This window comes from Chelonia mydas, chromosome 6 (genome assembly GCF_015237465.2).
Source record: "Chelonia mydas isolate rCheMyd1 chromosome 6, rCheMyd1.pri.v2, whole genome shotgun sequence".
Lineage (NCBI taxonomy): Eukaryota > Metazoa > Chordata > Testudines > Cheloniidae > Chelonia > Chelonia mydas.
In genome coordinates, this window is record NC_051246.2 from 22,600,795 (window position 1) to 22,619,335 (window position 18,541).

The following is an 18,541-nucleotide window of genomic DNA, read 5'->3' on the forward strand; positions in this document are numbered from 1 at the left end:
ATAGACTATCCCTATTAACTAGTGTATAGCACAAGTCTAAAATAAAAAAAATCCCTGTTCATTCTTGGCAGGAAAACCATGGTAATGTGTATATATCTCTCAGCACAATTATAGCTATATCACAGTTTTAATTCAGGTGTGGACAGGGCTGTGCTTTTCATGGGTATCCCCTACCCTAGCTTAATATGTTATTGTGAATCCTGAATTTCATACAACATAAAATGAATACCCTTTACTCAACTGCTGGGTCATCCAAAGCTGTAAAAATCCAATCAGTTGTCCCATTGGGATTCACTGTTGTCAGCAGATCATGGAGCTGCCAAACAAATCCTTTTAAAAAATATTTTATTACAAAACAAAATCCACAAAATCTATCATACAAATGCAGAGTTTGTTAACTTTACAGTTATTTATACACAAAACTTCAAACAAAGGTATTGGTATCCTGAAGAAACATCACAACTTGCAATGTCACGAACTGAAAATGATTAATATTTAAATGGATTTGTTTATTGGCTTTGAAAGCCTTCCACATAAAGTAGTTTTTTGAAAGGCTAATTTGAGCTCTTTTTCATTATGTTAATGCTAGAAAACCATACTCTGCAGAATAATTTTTAATAATTAATTGGTTTCTGATTCAAGGACTTAATTTGTATGGTATTAATGACAAAAAACATTTTAGTGACAACTTGAAAATGTTAATTTAATCAAAAATACCTAAAACAAACTATTGGGGTTTGTTTAAATTAACATCATGTATTTTGATAGCATAACTCCATATTTATATAAAATTATGGAAATCTGACCTTACAAAAGGGGCAGATAAGTAGCCGAAACTCACTTTAAAAAATGCAACTGAAAAAAAATCACAGAATATTACAGATTAATTACATTGATATTTTTGGAGCAAATATTTCTTATCAGAGTCCACATTACAAAATACAAAATAAATTTAATTTTATTCCATAATATGGGCATGTCTGGAATGAATGGGGCACAAAAGTACACTGTTACTCTATTTTGTAAAAACTAGCCTCTGGGGCACAATCAAGAAATGATACTGGGGCACTTAATTTAAGGCGTCGTTTTCTCCCCGTCAATATGCTGAGCTGTTTAAAATACCCAAGGCACTAAAATGTTGGTTTGGTTTTCTTTTGTGACGATGAATTCTACAAAATGATACAAATATAAAGCTACACTATGTAGATTGTTTGCAGAATACATATTTTAATATAAATATAAAAGGTTGACGTGTGAGGGATTCTTTTTATCGTAACAATTCTTGGTAATCTTTGTATATTCAGGTACATTTACATTAGCAGCAATTGCGGTATATTTAGATAAGATAAAAAAGAGCTGTCTGGGTTACATTTCTCTTTACAATGCCCTCCAAATTTCACGTACAACAGCAAAGCGCTGCTCCTGCTTTAAGCAATTTTACTTTATCTGCATGAGACTGATATATTTCATTTGATATCACAAGTATTTTGTTTCTAATTGCAACCAAGTACTTCAGTACATATTTACAGTGTTCTTCTGCAAATACATTTTACAAATTAAGTTGGAGTACCTCTCCCTCTGACACCCACACCCCCACACACTGAAGAAGTATGGATGATCACTGCACTAGGAGAACATAGTATGTTTCTGATCTAGAGACAGGTGCTTCAGTTTGAGTATTTGATTTTCAGAAACATACGGTGCTGGTGAATTAGTCAGTCACCTACCCTAAATTTCAGATTTGCTTTCTGTCTCTGAAAACACAATTCAGACATGTCTCCATACCTGATGGTCAATCGAAAAGTTCTGCTTGGGATTGATCAGTGAGGCCTTCAGTGCATTAGCAGTCTGTTTCTTTGCCCACTGAAGTCAATGGTGCAGAATCAGGGCCTTAACTCCCCACTGAAATCAGTCAGGATCAGGTCCTCGGTCATTATAGCTCAGTAATATCCACGGACCACCTAAGAGTTGGCAGGGTATTGCTGTGGGAGCTTGGAAGTAAATCTGGGATCTTTGGACCTGGGACTGCTGGATTTTAATTTGGGGGGCAGAGGACTATTGTATCAGACTCATTTCCACCAGCCCTACCCTTAGGTCCAACACAGACAAGGGGCGATGGGCTATTTCAGAACCTTCTCAAGTGGGGTCATAATGCCACAGAGCTGTTGGCCAGTCCCAAAAAAGAAAAGAATACCAGTTACAAGGTATTTACAGAAAGCAGAGCAAGGAAACAAATTACAGGAGCTACAAAATGTTTATGTATATTAGTATTCATTTCAGATACCTCTTACATTTTAAAATATAAAACTGATACCTTATTGTTAAGTAAAATCAGAATAATGGCCCAAGGGTTTTTAATGTAACAACATAACAAAAAGAAACCAAAATGCAGTATTTGCTACGTCTAAGAGACGAGCTGCATTAGAATTCTTGGACATTTCACAGTGAGTTTTCTGTAGCCAGGATTATTGGTTATTCGGTGGCCAGTTAAACTTGCCTTCTCTGTAGACAAATTTTCTTTCAATCTTTTGTGTTCGAGACAAATTTTTACTGAGGAACATATTCAAAATTATTTAAACCTATAAACTGTTGAATAATTGACCCTGTAAACCACCGTCCCCCTTTGGCTGTGGCTTGCATACAATGCTCTGTCCAAATAAGGATATTATTTATACTATGTCCCTCAGTCCTGCCTAACATCAAAAATGATATTTCAAATTCAGGGCTCCATGCCAAGCACTTGTGTGTGTTTTTAATTATTGGGAACATGCCTGCCTTCTGTTTTCATTTCCTGACGTTAATGGAGATCAGTTGTAGCTCAATTACAAGCACAGCTACTCACTTGGATTGGCTCAGTGTAATGCCCATCAGAGTAACTGGGATCAGAGGAGACTTTTCAAAATGCTCAGGGTAAACAAGAAGGGCAAATTATATCAGTGGTAATTGGTAAGTGCACTGGGACTCATACAACAGACTCTGTCGACTAAAGGCCTTATCTTTACTGGGAATTTCAACCATGGGTGGTTGGCCACCCATCTAGCTCAACCAATGTAAGCCACAATTTGCCCTGATGCACCATAGTCTTGCTTGAAACGGGAGTAACTTCACTCGTGTAAGCTATGATTTATAGCAGCTTTGCCTGTCTACACTATGGCATTACCCTGCTTCATCTATATCAACAGTTGTAACCAGGGCAAATCTCAGTGTAGCAACCACATCAGATAGTTCCTTTTACAAGTGTAAATAGAGTCTCTCTCTCTTTCATTCTCTCTCCACTTTCCTAGTACACCTGTCTGTTAAATATGGCACAGGATTAACTACATCCTTTGCCCATTATTAGTTACACACCAGACACAGGGGTCTGTCTTAACTTAAACTGGCTGAAGTGCTAACATACTGCAACACTGAATAATAATGATCACAAGGAAAATGAAAAACACCAGGCTAAATTGATTTAAGACCACAACTGCTCAAACTAAGGCAATCCAAACACATGCATCTTCCTGCAGATTTTAAGAGTTCTTTCTCTGCAAACACTGTCATCTTTCCCAAGGCACACTTGGTTAATAAAACTGGACATACAAATGACGAAAAAACACTCCGCACATTTTATTTTCTCCTTGGTCAATATCCAATGGCCATAACCGATTATTTACATTCAACAGTTTCTCTCTAGTTCTCTGTCAGTCTGATCCAGAGGAAAATAGCACCTGTTTTGCTCAGTTGAGGTGCCTGAAATTCAAAAGGCTGGAAGTACATTCACAGGAACAAGCTGCATCGTATTTCCAGGAAGCAGGGGCCCCTCTTACTGAAATATGACATCTTTTCTAGGGTACTGGCAGTGTGGGAACCCTGTGTAAGATGTACACAGTCTCCAGCACTTAGAAGTAATACTTTACATTCCATTTAAACAAAATGTTTAATTCTTAAACAAGTTCTTTTTAGGATCGATAACTAAGCCCATAATAATAATAAAGCAGGGCAGGACTTCCAAAAACTCAGTCTCAGATATTGACCATCATCCAGTGTCTCAAATAAGATCATTCCTCAGTAAACTGGTCATCACAGCAAAAGGCTCTGCTCTTCCAACTGAAATTTGAAAGCTGTTTTCAAGCATTGTATATGCTTTGTTTATTCATACATACCCAGAAGTGTTTCCCAGAGTCAGTTCTGAATTTGACCGTCAAGATAACTCAAAGTCTGAGCAAAATTCCTACAGTTTCCCTAAACTCAACCCCAAACCTTATGATCTGAAAACTTATTTCCTATTAAGTGGGGTTAAGATTAAAAAAAAATGTGGTTCTTTTTTAAAGGAACAGTGGTTTATCAAAAAAATAATCCATGTAATCTCACATCCAGCATCATCGCAAGGATACAGGAAATGTAACATTGCATATTTCTAAGCAAGAGCTATAAAGTGTCATTACTAAAATTATGAATTCATTAACAAATGAGGAACAATGAGCACACACACAAATACAGTGATGTGAGAAAAATACATAACTGGACTGTAGTCTCCAACTGGTGTAAGCTCTTCTTTAGATGAGGGATATTATATGTAAAATATCCCATGGATTTCTATTTACAATTTAGTTGATTTAAACATGGTGACATGAAATTTGATCCTCATTCAGCCAAACAGCGCACACCATTTTCCAGAGATCTGCCAAGAGTCACTCTAGGTTAACAGACACCATGACCTCCTCTCTCCTGACATACTGCAGAACAGCTAACGTTCATGGAAAAATCCATTTTGCAGTGTTTTTAGTATAGGGTTGATCTGCAAAATTAAACTCTTAATACTTTGCTCTGTTTTTCTCCATGCAAACAAAGGGCCTCTTCTCTGAGCTGAATCCAAATCAGAGAGGCTAGGGATTTTACAAAGCTAACAAACCCAAGCTCCTTCTCAGACTTTTAATAAAATGACAATCACAGTGAGCAAAATTCTGTTCTCGGATCCATGTGGATAGGAAGAGCAGACAGTGAGATCTGAGAATGTAGCAGGATCAGAATGTTTGGAGTTTAAATCCACACTGAGGATGCAAGTGAAGAATTTTGGCCCTTAGCTGGAGGATTCCCCTCCCTCTTGCTCACTCGATCTCTCTATTGCTCTCGGGTTGGGGGGTGGAGGGGAAGCTTGCTAAAATAAAAATCCAACTTGAGAGTTCAAAAACGAAAAGGTTTCATTTCTGTCAATGCTGTTAAGTCTGTCAGAGGCTGACTGCACCTGTTCTTCAGCAGCTGTAAAAAACAGGTGCAGATCTGTATTATCCAGTTTTTTTCTCAAGTGTCTTGACTACATGTCCACATTATGGCTGCTGTCGTAAGGACAGTTTCTAAAAGCACTGTGCAACAGTAGAGCCCTTGGATTATAGCAAGGAGAAATATAGTTCATGTCTGTAAATTTGGTAAAAGGAACTGATAGCCGCCCAGCTAGCAGCTTGTTAAGTCAGTGGTTCTCAAACTTTTGTACTGGTGCCCCCTTTCACATAGCAAGCCTCTGAGTATGACCCCCCCTTATAAATTAAAAACACTTTTTTATATTTAAACACAATTATAAATGCTGGAGGTGAAGCGGGGTTTAGGGTGGAGGCTGACAGCTCACGACCCACCACGTAATAACCTTGTGACCCCCTGAGGGGTCCCGACCCCCAGTCTGAGAACCCCTGTGATAAGTGCTACATGTTAAATGCCTGAAACAGGTCTCTTTTGTGGTGTTGTCTTGGCATTACAGCAGTTTCTACAATGTGAAGAGTTAATTTTAAAAAAGAAAAAAAAAATTAAAAAGTCCTTATTTTTGCTGCCTTTTGGTAAAATTAAACTCATTTTCTAGCAAATTTTCATAGGACCGTAACTAAATCACATGCATTTTAATGTGTGTGGGTTGTTTGCTTGAGTTTGTTTGTGGGTTTTTTTGTTCTACCTCTATACATATTTAGTTTCCCACATATTTAATCTTAAAACTTTCCTATTGAAGTAAATATGAGCTGGCATGTTACTGGAACACCACACTCTGGGATCCGGACATCTGGAACTAGAGCAATTTGCTGAGCTAAATACAGGGGCAGGAGCTATATATACAGAACTGACTATAAATTCCAGACTTCAGAGACAGGTGATGGAACTGCTACCATTTTTCAGGAAAGAGGAGACTAACTTAGCTATAACAGACCTTTCCTGGCTGACCCCCACAATCTCTCTAGGAATGGCTCTGTGGTCCCATGCCCACCTAGAGTGAAGTGGCTGCTAGGGAATGATGGAGGAGCTTGTTTCATCACGTCGAACTGGAAAGAGTGACTAGTGCTGAGTGAATAGAGTGCACGGTTCAAAATCTTGGCCTCTTTTAGTGCCTGGGTTCCTCTGGGAAGCAACTGGCTTGTTTGCAAACTGGAACATTCAGGAGGGAGGTTTTTGTTTGTTTTCATTCAACTTTCTAAACAAAAATATATAATTTGGTTATTAATTTTTTGGCAGTGAACAAATTATTTTTTGAAACAAAATAGTTTGTTTTCTTTTTTTTCGAATAACCGTAAGACAAGTTTTGTCATTCAGCCTCTCAGCTTCTTTTTAGCATGCCCCTCCCAGGAGCCTCTTTTTTTTTTGTTTTTGTTTTCCCTTTGGTGTCACATTGACATACATTTTACAGCATTAAAAAGGGGACTTTAAAAAACCCACAAAGGCTCAACATCCTCATCCTTTCCTCCCCCCTCCCCCAGTCCCTTGGAGGTCAAATCAGTTTCCTGACTTCAATTTAAAAAAGGCAATTATGGCACAAAAGAATGGAAATTAAATTAAAAAAAAATCAAATTTATAAATATTCTTCCACTGTACACATTTTCACAGCCCCACCCCATTCATTTTTATTCACATTTTCTTTTTTTAAATTCCCACCCCTATTTATTTTTAAAATCATAAAATATATTTTAATCTTTGTTCATATTTAAAAATATTTACAGTAAAAGACAAGTTCCTTCTATTAAGGTCATGAGGAGTCTGTACAAGGAGACGGCGGAGGGGGGTAGAGGTGAAAGTAGCTTCGCTCTGTGGCGGGAGATGGAGGGCAGCTTTCTTCTGCCGACATGTACTGGCTGCGAGGCGTGGGGGGAGGGGGATAAGGGTCTGAGTCTGAATTTAGATCTATGTAGTATTTGTTGGCCTTCCACCGGCTTGTGGTGTAGTCGCTGTCGCACACATCTGTGCTGCATGGTGTCGTGGGCGGAGCTATCCCTCGTATAAGGTAGGGTCTGAAAAGTTAACAGCTCAGTGTTAGTAGTGTTCAAATGTCTTAAAAAAAATACTTTGCATGAATTTTAAATGCAGGTGAAAGGTGCTGGAGTGAAGACCTCCAAAGCACAGATGTTACAGATGGGATTTTCAAAGGAGCATCAGGGAATTAGGTGCCACAGACTAGAACCACTTCTCTTGTTTTACACAGGGTGCTGAACTGTCGTCAGGTGATACAGTCTATTTCGGCTGCATTATAACCAGCAACCTGGCAGTGAAAAGCTCTAGACCCCATTTCTACTGCCTCAACTAATCACTCACAGAATGTTTTCATTTTTCAGAAATGAACAAATAAAGTGGGTGTTTGATATAGTAACAAGAGTAACCACGGTCTGACATGCCATTTGATCAAAGAGGGAAAAAACAACCCCTTTTTCTCCTTTAAAAGATAAAGCTTTGAACAAGATTGGTTTTTTTCCTAGGCACAAAACCAAAGAGACCTCAACCTAAGAAAATGCCAAACTTTCCATTTGATCAGTACCTGTAAGATCTTGTTGTTGAAGGAATGTTTGAGGAATAGAACATCTCTGTGTTATATAAAGAGCGATCAGTGGCTGGGGAAGGAGGTGGGTTCAAAATCTGTGGATGTTAAGAACAAATAAGGCAGAGGTTCAGTTTAACTCATTATGGAACAATACTTAGAAAGACAGTGAAAAACAGTATAAAAATATCTCCCATAGGTTGCTATTATCTCACCCATAGTCTAGCCTTCTCTCCTTGTTTTTACATGTACCTTCATAAGGATTCATAGATTTTTTTTTTTTTAAGGCCAGATGGGTTCACTGTGATCTTCTAGCCTAGACATAGCACAGACCACAGAATTTCAGCCACTGATTCCTGCAGCGGAGGGAGTTACAGTTCCCTACTAGGTAAATGAGAGGTTAAGTGCCTTGTCCAGTGTTACACAGGAAAGCTATGATGGAGCCGGGAACTGAATCCAGTTTTCCAGAGTCTCCACCTAGTGCCTTCAAGAGCTTCCTTTATTTATGAACATAAAGACAGATCTCTTCCTTGTCAGACTTGGAGCCTCCTCCACCCCAACTCTTACTCTGTCCCAATCAATGCCACATCCAGAAGCTTGAGTTCCTTTACTACGACTAGTTCTCTCCATGTTTTCCCGGTAACTTTTTTTACTACTATTTTTAAATCACATCAGTTTGACAAGGTCAGCAATGCAAAGAAGCTATTAGCCATGAATGCTTAAAATCTCCCCCATCCTGCACCCAAAAAAATGACTAATTAATTGTTGGCAGCCCTTAAGAAAATAGCATTGATTATGCTTCAAGTTTAAGTGGAAACATGCAGTGGAAATCCCCACCCCACCCTCCCTCCCCGTTTTTGTTTTTTAAATATTCCAGTCTTTTCATTTTTAGAGGGGAACAAAGTGAGCAGTAACACTTCATGTATTTCATGTTCTTTCTAGCACAGTTCATTTGAACAACAATAGTAATGGGTACATCCTTGCCTCCCAGTGGAGTGACATGCATAAATCACTGATCAGCAAGATGGGAATGTGCCGCTAGGTATTCATTACCATCTTCGATATACACCCAATACCTCCTCCCCCGCTGTCAGGGGAAAGAGAAATATGATCTTCAGCACTAATAAAACACAGATAAAACGATAACGCTTTGTGCCTTTCATCCAAGGATCTGAAGAGGATTTATAAATACAGTGTTAAGCCTCCACACCCTTATAAAGTCACCACTAAAATACAGCTACTTCTGGGGTAAAAGGAAGCAGTTCTTTAGCACTGCACCACAGGGAGATGAGAAATGATGTATCCACTGAAACGGCACGTTTTATTCGAGCAGGAGTTTGATTAACATCTGTATTCTTATTAAAAATGCCAAAGGAACTTTAATTATCACAAGTGACCAGGACCTCAGTTTTATGCTGCATCTGAAAAACTGCACTTCCACCAGCACAGTGGTCTCAACATTGAGCTGGGGTATTTCATCAGTATTAACTCAGGGGGAAAGCACCACCACAACACTTCCACACTAACCCTACCAACAGCCTTGGTAGCAGGAAGGGAGAAAAGACACAGCCCTATGGAGCTCCACACAGTTACATCTTAAGGCATGATGAACGATTGCCCAAGAGTACCCTCTGGGAATGCTTAGCAAGAAAGGAACAGACACATCCAAGAGCAGCTCCATCTACTCCTACTAGAGTTATCAGCTGAGTCAACAACACTTCACAATTCATATTAAAGACAGCCGATCTCACTGATGTTAGCTTTGATGCCTGTGGTCAGATCCTCAACTGCTGTAAATTGGCCTCGCCCCATTGACTTCAATGGAACTATGCTGATTTGCACCAGATGAAGATCTGGCCCCGATCTTTATCGATTGCCAGGAGACCATCCATCAACACCTCTCATGTGTCTGTGCCGTAGCCAGAATAACTAGGAAGACGACCAGAGACAGCTAGAAGCTCAGAGTTGTCGTGCCACAGCCTCTCTCTATAATTTTGAACTAAAACTGGGGGATTAGCTACCAGATCATAACCGGCCAGAGAGTCAGGGTCAAGTGATGGTTTACTGAGTAAAGGCTTCACAACAGCTTCCTTAAGAGAATCTGGCATGCCGCCTTCCCCAAGGGAGACACTCAGTCTCCCCCAGCCATGAACCCTGTTGTTCCCCACAGGCCTTCACAGACATGGGTCTGAAGGAGGTGGTGTGTAACAAAGGACCCCCACCACCTCAATACTTCAGTGAGGAGCACTGGCCTAACTCAACCAGATATTACCTTACATTTATCCCCTCTGTGCTCATAAAACCAGGCATCCTGGCCCAAATCCACTTGATTTTTTCCTCCCTGCAACTGGAAATTTCTTTGTGTCTGGAGGTACTTGAATCAGGTACCAAGTGAAGGCAGCTTGGATTGACTAAAATGGCCACAGCTCAAAACAAATCCGGACAATATGGTGGAGGCAAAGTACCTCTTGCTGGCCTCTCTTTGTGCTGCAGCATAATGGGTTTTTGGAGCAGTTAATCTGTCTGTGACTTCAGTGAACAGGCTCACTAGCTATCTTCCTGCTTCATAGAATTAATGAAACCCAAACTAACACAGTGCGACTCTTTGGTCCCATTTAGTGGCTAGGCTGAACATAGAAGTTTATGAGTCTGCCACAGCCTCCAAGCTAATGTAGCTGGTCCATTAGCTCAAGCAGTAAAGGTTCAGATTTTATATCCCGAGAACCTGTGTTCTATCCCTGCAGATGACTCAAGCGAGGACTATGTTACAAGTGGTGGCTTGCATGGGGAGCTCAGTTGTTGTGGACCTCTGTGTTAGCGGGAGGTACACAAAGAGCTGCACGATCTGCTCTGATTGATGTCTTGTTTAGGCAGCGCTTGCATTGTGACTGGAGCAGAGCGCAGTAGTGTAGGAGAATACAACCACTTATTTTTTTGTCCAGTCTGCCCCTGCTAGCTAATGGCAATTTAAATGTTAGCACTGTTCAGTATATCGCTGCTGATCATTTTAGCAGAAGTGCCCACCAACTCTGAAATGACATGGAGAGACTGGGATCAGCAGCAAAGCTTAAAGGACACCACACTTCTTCCCCTCTCCACTCATCAGATCTCTGGCCATAACTCTTCGTCCCCAGTGCTTCAAATATCAGACCTGTGTTTGCAGATTATCTGTTTAGTGCTTTTTAAGTGGCCTCAATTAACTCAGCGAAGGATAACAACAAAGTAGGAACAATTAAAGCCTGACTACACACAGGTTTTGTATTGCTCTAACTATATCTGTTTTGAAACAAATATATTTAAAGTGGTACAATCCCTGAAGTTAGAAGAATGAGCTATGCCAATTTAAGCACCTTTATGCCTATATAACTTTATCCACACTAGAGGCCTGTACCACTTCAACTGTATCAATTTCTAAACTGGTTTCAGAGTAGCAATGATGTTAGTCTGTATCCGTAAAAAGAAAAGGAGGACTTGTGGCACCTTAGAGACTAACAAATTTATTAGAGCATAAGCTTTCGTGAGCTACAGCTCACTTCATCAGATGCATACCATATAGTTACAGCAATATAAAACCTGTTCACAGACCAGTTCTTAGGCTTCCTTGCTCATTTAGATTTACATATGTAAACGATTTACATTTTTAATCAGTAGGTGACACCCATGTGTGCACCATTTATCTACCATAAAGTTGACCAGCAAATCCTGCTGGTTTTCCTTCCTCCACTAATATTGAATTAAAAGGGCTGCTATGTTGGAGTTCCAAATATCTTTACAGACTCTTGACTCACTCCTTTGTTGGCCTAGTGAGTGACGAATGAGGAAAAGAAATCAAACCAAGGTTTTCTGTATTGCAGGAACCAATAGACAGTTCAGTTGTATTCACAATTTTCCCTCACCCACCTACCCCCTTAAAAATTAAGAAATAAGATTATAGTTACTGCTAGACACAAGAACAATATATATCGGCTTCCAAATTCTTTTTGATTTATTATAATGTATTACCTGTTTATATGTAAACATGTGTACACCCCCCTCCCTTTACATACTAATTTGGCTCTCGACTGCAGTATTGGACCATCTTAATCATATTTGTCAAAGTCCTTCTAATGCTTATAGAGGCTGGCTCTGAAAGCTCATGTAAACAGAAGAGTAAATGTATATATTGCTTGCTCAGTGATGCTGAGAAGCAGCAAAACAACTGTACAACAAGATGTTGGTGCAAATAACCTCCTCTGCATCCCTCTCCCATAAGTCACCAATGCCCCTTCCTCATTGGGTTTTATCATGCATCTCTCCCTTTTCATTTCCTAACCTCTACAGGCTTATTTCCTCACTTATGGAAATTTGGTTTAGGGACTAAGAATCTCATTTTCCAGCAGGGAAATCATGTAAAATCCAGAACCAGACACCTGAAAAACCACAAAACATTTTAAGCTTCAGCGACATACAGTGGTGCCACTTTGTTTTTCTGGTGCTTGCATTTGGTTTTCTGAATTGAAGTTGAACACTTTGGATAAATAGTGAGCCAAGCTTAGTTTTTGAGTGTTTTCTTCCACCCGGCTGTGTTTTGTTTGTTTTCTCACTCCTGTGCATGCTTGTGGGATTATGCAGTGCCAAACATCATCAAGTCAGTGACAGAGTTCACCAGAGACAGAGGACCAGATATTTACAAGTACTCGGGTGGTAAGAACACCCATACAAAAAAAAAAAAATGCAAGGAATGTCCTGGAAGCGCATCTTTTTAATAATAAAGATAAAGGTAAAGCCCACGAGCACGATGCAATGCTCACTGGAATAAATGGAAGCCATTCTATTGAATTCAGTGAGTACTGGATTTCCCCACTGCTCAATGACATGATCCAAGACAGTCTTTATTAGCATTTCTCTAATAGCACGTTTAATCTGTCCATTTTTTGGACAGAAATGGGAGGCCCTTTATCTCCTATTGGACACATTTTCAAGACTTACCTGTGGGTAGAAAGTGGCTTTAGTGCTGGACGAACTACTAGAAGAGGCTCCAGTAACATGGTTTCTGTCATACAGAGGGGCACCACTACTTCCTCCCATGAGGCTCATGGAGCTAATCATAGACTTTCCACAAGAGATGCCTGCATGGAACCAGAACAAGACAGGGATACATGATTAGGTAACTACAATCTTATCTGCCATTGTATTGGAGCCAGATCCTCAGCTCATGTGAATCAATGTAGCTCCATTAGCCCTCATTGTCTGAGAAAGTAGTCTTGTTAATTTAAAGCTCATTTACTTTCCTTATTAAGAACAAAATCTTTCTTCTGCTACCAGCCGAGAATACAACTCCATTTTACAGCTTCCTCCTCAAGTCTTCTTGCCAATGCATGGATTATTTGGTTCATGATCCTCTACTTTGAAAGTTACAATGTCACAATCCAAAGTCACAACTTTAAAATAAATTAATTTAATGTATCTCTCACTGTTGCATTGAGCTAGTGACTGACAGCAGCTGGACAATAAAGGAGTCTTCCCATGAGGGCTGGTCAAAAGTTTTCTGTTTAAATTGTTTTTTGACCAAAAATTGGGTTTTTGAAGACTTTTTTTTTGCAAGAAGCATCTGCTTTCTACAGAAGATTTCAGTATTTCATAGAGAAAATAAAAGCTTGACAACCAAAAGATTTCCATTTTGGATATTTTGCCCCCAAAGCCACATTTTCCATGAAAAATATTTACAAAAGCAATTCCCCCCTGCCCCCCCCCAGTTTTGTCAACATTTTCCATGGGGGAAAAAAAAATTCTGATCAGGTTTTGTCTCCATAAAAACTCAGAGGACAGTTTTCATAATGGGTATATGGTACAACGATGATCAGGGAATCATAATGGGTATATGGTACAACCTCTTCGATGATCAGGGAATCATTTGGTTAGAAGTTATTTGGGAAGGTTTTGCCATCCATGAAGTATCCATGGAAAACATGGTGTTTCATTCATAGAGATGCAGCCCACACAACTTACATTATTTTTACAATCAATCATATCTGGTGGCATGTATCCCTTTTGGAGCTGTCGTGCTCTCACAGCCCATGCTTCCTTCTTCCTGCATAGTTCCAACATCTAGGGGCAGATTCTCCATTGGTATAAATGGTCATAGCACCACTGGCTTCAATGGAGCCAGCAATTAAACCTAGGGGTATGTCTTCACTAAAGAGTTAGCCCAGGTGATTAGCACCTGGGTCTGAACATTGGGTTTGCCTATTCCAGGTATAAGCAGTCACACTGCAAAGCCATATCTAATTTACTGTGTCCTCATTGGGGCAGCATTCGCCTGTCTCTCTAGAGGCCTTCTGGGGGCATATCCTGCAGTTCTACGTGCTGTTGTGAGCTCAGCAGCTCTGCTATTCTTTCACAGTGAATTGTGGAAAAACTTGTCTGTCCTTCTGGGGACGCAGGGCAATCGTGGGAAGGCATTAGAGGGTTATCAGCACTCAAGTGATTTAGGCTGAGTCCTCACTGCAAAGCGGGTGTGTTACCAGTCTGAGTGGCAGCGGCACCTGGGCTCTAACCTACACCCCCAGCTGGTCCAGCTAGTCCTCGTTTAAATACCATCAAACTTGGGTAAGAGCGTTGTAGAGGCAACACCCAAGAACATACCCATGACATCCATAGTAACTATTAAGGGGAAGATTTAAAAAAATAAAAAATTAGGCACCTCATGGAATTTTCAAAAGCACCAAAGTGTCTAACTTCCACTGAAAGAAACCTATCTGCATCTTTTGGCACCTGAAAACATTTGCAAATGTGGCCCAATGGGCAGATAAGCACCCAAGTCCCACTGAAAGTCAATGGACGTTCAACATCTAACTTGCTTTGGTGCCTACAAAAAACAGCCCCATAGTTAGTATCCTGTGAAAATAAAATCCAGGTAACATAATAGTGCTGATGAAATGCAGGGTCCTTACCGTCCTTACCAGTAAAAGTGCCATGCTGAGAACTCCCTGGAGCTATAAAATTAAGAGGGACATGAGGGGTTCCGCTGACATATTCATGCGGAAAAGGTCCATTGGGTCCAGCATAGCGCTGACATACCACTCGCTGGCAAACAAAATACATTCCTCCCATGACCAAAAGGGACAGTATGATACCAATGACAGGTCCAATAGCACTAACGTGGGGTTGAGGTTCATCTGAGGATGTGTTTTTTTCTGAAAAAAAGAAAAAAAACTCATTACATTGATGTATATGATGCTCCTCCGGAAAAACCTCCATACTTGCTCCTAAAACCCCGGGCCAGGGGGAACAAGATAGATTGATCATAGAATCATTCACACAATGCACTATGCAAATATTTACATTACACTCTCTCACACGGAGTCCCTCAGGCCTTCTACATTCTGAATTATCGAGCAAGATTTTACGTCTCCTCTCCTCCACATATAGTGATTAGGGACCTTCTGACCTCACCTACACTCTGCCCTCTAAAAATGTACCAGAAACCACTTCTAACTAATTTTTAAAACGGACTAAATTTCAAGCTGAACGAGTTCCTTTAAAACATGAGACTTTTTCGATGCTGGAACAGCTTTGCCCACCATCCCAAAATATGTGACTTTCTGACTGAAATAGCCAACACACTAAAATGTATTAATTGGTATCATTAACTTTCAGAGTTAACAATGTGTTCTCGAGGCAATGGTGGGGCACTTCACATCTCTCCTTAAATGAATCCTGCACTGGGTCACATCATTTAGTCAAAGACCTATGGCCAGATCTGCAGCGGTGATGTAATCAGGAGTTGAATCTGCTCAGAAAACTCTGAAGTCTTTTTTAATTAAATGAAATCTTAAATTCTGCAGAATCTCTTTATGTGGCCACAAGGCAAATGCTAGCATGGCGTGCCAACAAGTACAGGCTGAATCAAACCCATTCAGCAATCTGATAAAAATTCTTGCGCTGCTTTATCATTTGTCCTATTCCATTTGGCAAATCAATTTTTTTAAAATCCTTCCTGCATTTTGAATGCAGCGGAGCGTAACACAGCTATTCTGATTTCACAACTACTTCAGATTATATTATCATCTCATCATGTCATGATAAGAGGATTTTCACGCTCCACCGTCAATGACTGATGTCAGCACAGCTCAGGGAATAGCATGTTAGCGTAACCATTGCTGCAGAGGCGGTAGGTGAGGGAAGTGTACTCTCCCCGCCCCCTCCACCCATGGTGTTTGGCTGCATCAAAGAAATTAAAAATACACAAAGTTAGGGTCAGACCCTAAGCTTGTGCAAATCAAGGTAGTACCACTGAAGACATTGGCGTTATGCCCAATGTGCACCAGCAGAGGATCGATCCAGCCTTCAGTATTAGAGTTTGAACCATTCTACCTATCCGATGATCATTTTAAAGGGGCACTCAACTGGATTTGTTTTAAAATGGCCAATTAAAAAAAAATCCAGTTTCGATAAAAGCATCCTTTGAACACTAAGTCCTGAATTTTTTAGAAGATTTTTTTTTTTTGGTTCCCCCGATGGACATTTTTCATCAAGCAAGAAACTAACTGAGGATCTGATTGCAGGATCAGGGCCTTGTGTATGCATCCTTGCACTTGCATGGAGACCAACTGTGGCTGTGCAGATTTAATTGCTGGACCAGGGCCTGAGTGCAGAAAAAAAAGAAAACTGGCTATACATAAGATGCTGTCAAATGCACAAAAAATCTTTTTACTATTATTAAGAAGGAGGAATTGGGTGAGGGCTGCAAGAGGGTTAAGTAGGCTAGAGAAGACGGGACAATTGGGGAACAGGAGAATATTCATCCTGAAGTTTCCAGGGTATGAGTTTGCAAATGAATTTATCTTCTATTGCTCTTCTCCTCTCCTATGCCAACCACCTTTCCTGCTCCCACTTTCTTTTCTCCGCTAATGAGGCTTCTCCTACATTCCCAACCTTCGCTTGCCCCATCCTCTATTGTGCTTTTGAAGAGCACCCTCCCATATGGGTCGAAAGCCTCATAAGCCCAGCTTATGCTGCCCCCTACTCTCACCTGTTCAACATGCTACTAGCCCTCACCTCTTAGTCCTGGTTGCTAATGAAACATGCCTCCCACTGCTCGTTCCCAGCATGAGGAAGGGTGGGTCAGGAACCAACCAGAAAGGGATGGGATGTGTAGGATAATGCAGGCTAGGGGAGGAAGGAGTGAGGTACCCCTACCTGGCTCCTTCTCCCAATCACTCCTCCCCCACCCACCACAACACCCCTTATCAGCTCCCTCTCACACTTGAGAAACTTGCCGATCCCCAACATATTAAATACCTGGCAATTAGCCAGCCCCGTAAGATTGACATTCTTAGATGCTCTGTAGCATTCTCTATATAAACTCGGTGACTGATTTTGTTCGTTCATATGAGATTCCCAGAAGAGCGGCGTTCCTGCTTCTATCCCACAGCAGCACTTCAGAACGAGAGGCTGCAACCGTTCAATTAAAACAGCCCCCTTTGTAGCTGAAAGTCGCTGTCCTTACTCCTCCCGGCTATTCAAAAGCTTCATGAGCTGTATGCCCAGGCATGGAAGGTGAGGGTGGGATGGGAAAGGGGGGGGCAGTTTTGGGCAGAACAGAATGGAATTGGCATTATGCCTTCCATGCTCCTCAAAGCATTTGACAAAATAATGGGCCAACTACAACTAAGGGCAAAATGGAGTAGTCATCATAGGCTCAGCCATAACTCACAAACAGCTCTGGTCATAAGGACTTCCGATTACATTTCAGCCAGGAAATCAAGGTCTCTCCTATGCTCTCTTGTCCTATCTTCACTGTACCTTGCTGGGTCACAACATAGTCATCTCTTGAGATAATTAAAGCTTGGATCTTGTAATGTAGATGGGGCGAAGCCTTGTTTTAACAGTGTTCCTGAACTATGCAGCAGCCCTATGAATTCCAAGGCTACCAGTGAGTTGTAATCAGGCCACCAACAGGGCTGTTGTTACAGTGTAGACAGGAACTGAGAAAGAGGAGGACTGAGTTTAGCAGCAAGCTAGAGCTGGGTCTATCCCCCTAGACTCAGGGCCAGCCATAGAAGTAACAGTCAATATACACACACTTCAGTGTAATGCCTGCATGCATGCAGACAGCTTTAATCTCAAAGAGACGTCTCACCACACATGAGTTCATCGGAACCATCGATGCAATCTGGAAAGGAGTCACACTGCTGTTTTATGAGGATGCACTGGCCACTGGCACATCGAAACTGATTTGGGAGACAGATTGCTGAATGGGGAAAAAATAACCGTTTAGATAGCACACAAAATCTTAATTTAAATCAAATTATAACCTGCTCTGTGAAGTAACTGAACATTTTACGAAACCCAGACGTAACACATACAGCACTTGCTGTGTACACTACACTTTATCCACCTGGAAACTGAATCTCTGCATCACTGTCTAGTACTCAGGAGAAAAATGGTCAGCAAGACACACACAGTTTAGACAGTGTGTAATTCTGGCACATACGAGCGATTACACAGTTGAAGTACACAAGTGTTGATTAACTTGAAAAAAATTCCCCCCACAAAACAGAATATGCCATTAAGGCAACAGAATGGAGAGGAAATCTATTTCAGCTCCTGACAATCCAAGGTCTTTAGTCAAATTAGCCCTGTGCATTTGTTTCCTATGTTTGCTTTGGATTTTAAACATAGACTGTATTTATTTTCCCTAAGGCTTACAAGTATCTGATCAGGTAACTATGCAGTTATGGAAATGTATACGTTGAGGCATAGAAGAGGGGGTGGGGAGAGATGAAGAGGGAG

At 40.7% G+C, this 18,541-nt stretch overlaps 1 protein-coding gene across 2 annotated transcripts in view; it reads right to left on the reverse strand.

The window, feature by feature from the left end:
• Positions 1 to 328: 328 nt before the first annotated feature.
• LRP5 (LDL receptor related protein 5) overlaps positions 329 to 18,541 on the reverse strand; it is a 247,483-nt gene continuing 229,270 nt past the window's right edge. The window contains exons 19-23 of one of the 2 annotated variants that reach the window (XM_037899525.2): positions 17,889 to 17,999; positions 14,707 to 14,940; positions 12,734 to 12,873; positions 7,766 to 7,863; positions 329 to 7,244 (exon numbers count right to left, since the gene is read on the reverse strand). In XM_037899525.2, the coding sequence (XP_037755453.1) occupies positions 6,983 to 7,244; positions 7,766 to 7,863; positions 12,734 to 12,873; positions 14,707 to 14,940; positions 17,889 to 17,999 (845 nt within the window). In that variant the 3' untranslated portion in view covers positions 329 to 6,982. Of the gene's footprint in view, positions 7,245 to 7,765; positions 7,864 to 12,733; positions 12,874 to 14,697; positions 14,941 to 17,888; positions 18,000 to 18,541 lie in introns of both variants that reach the window. The other variant, XM_037899524.2, reaches the window with a different exon arrangement.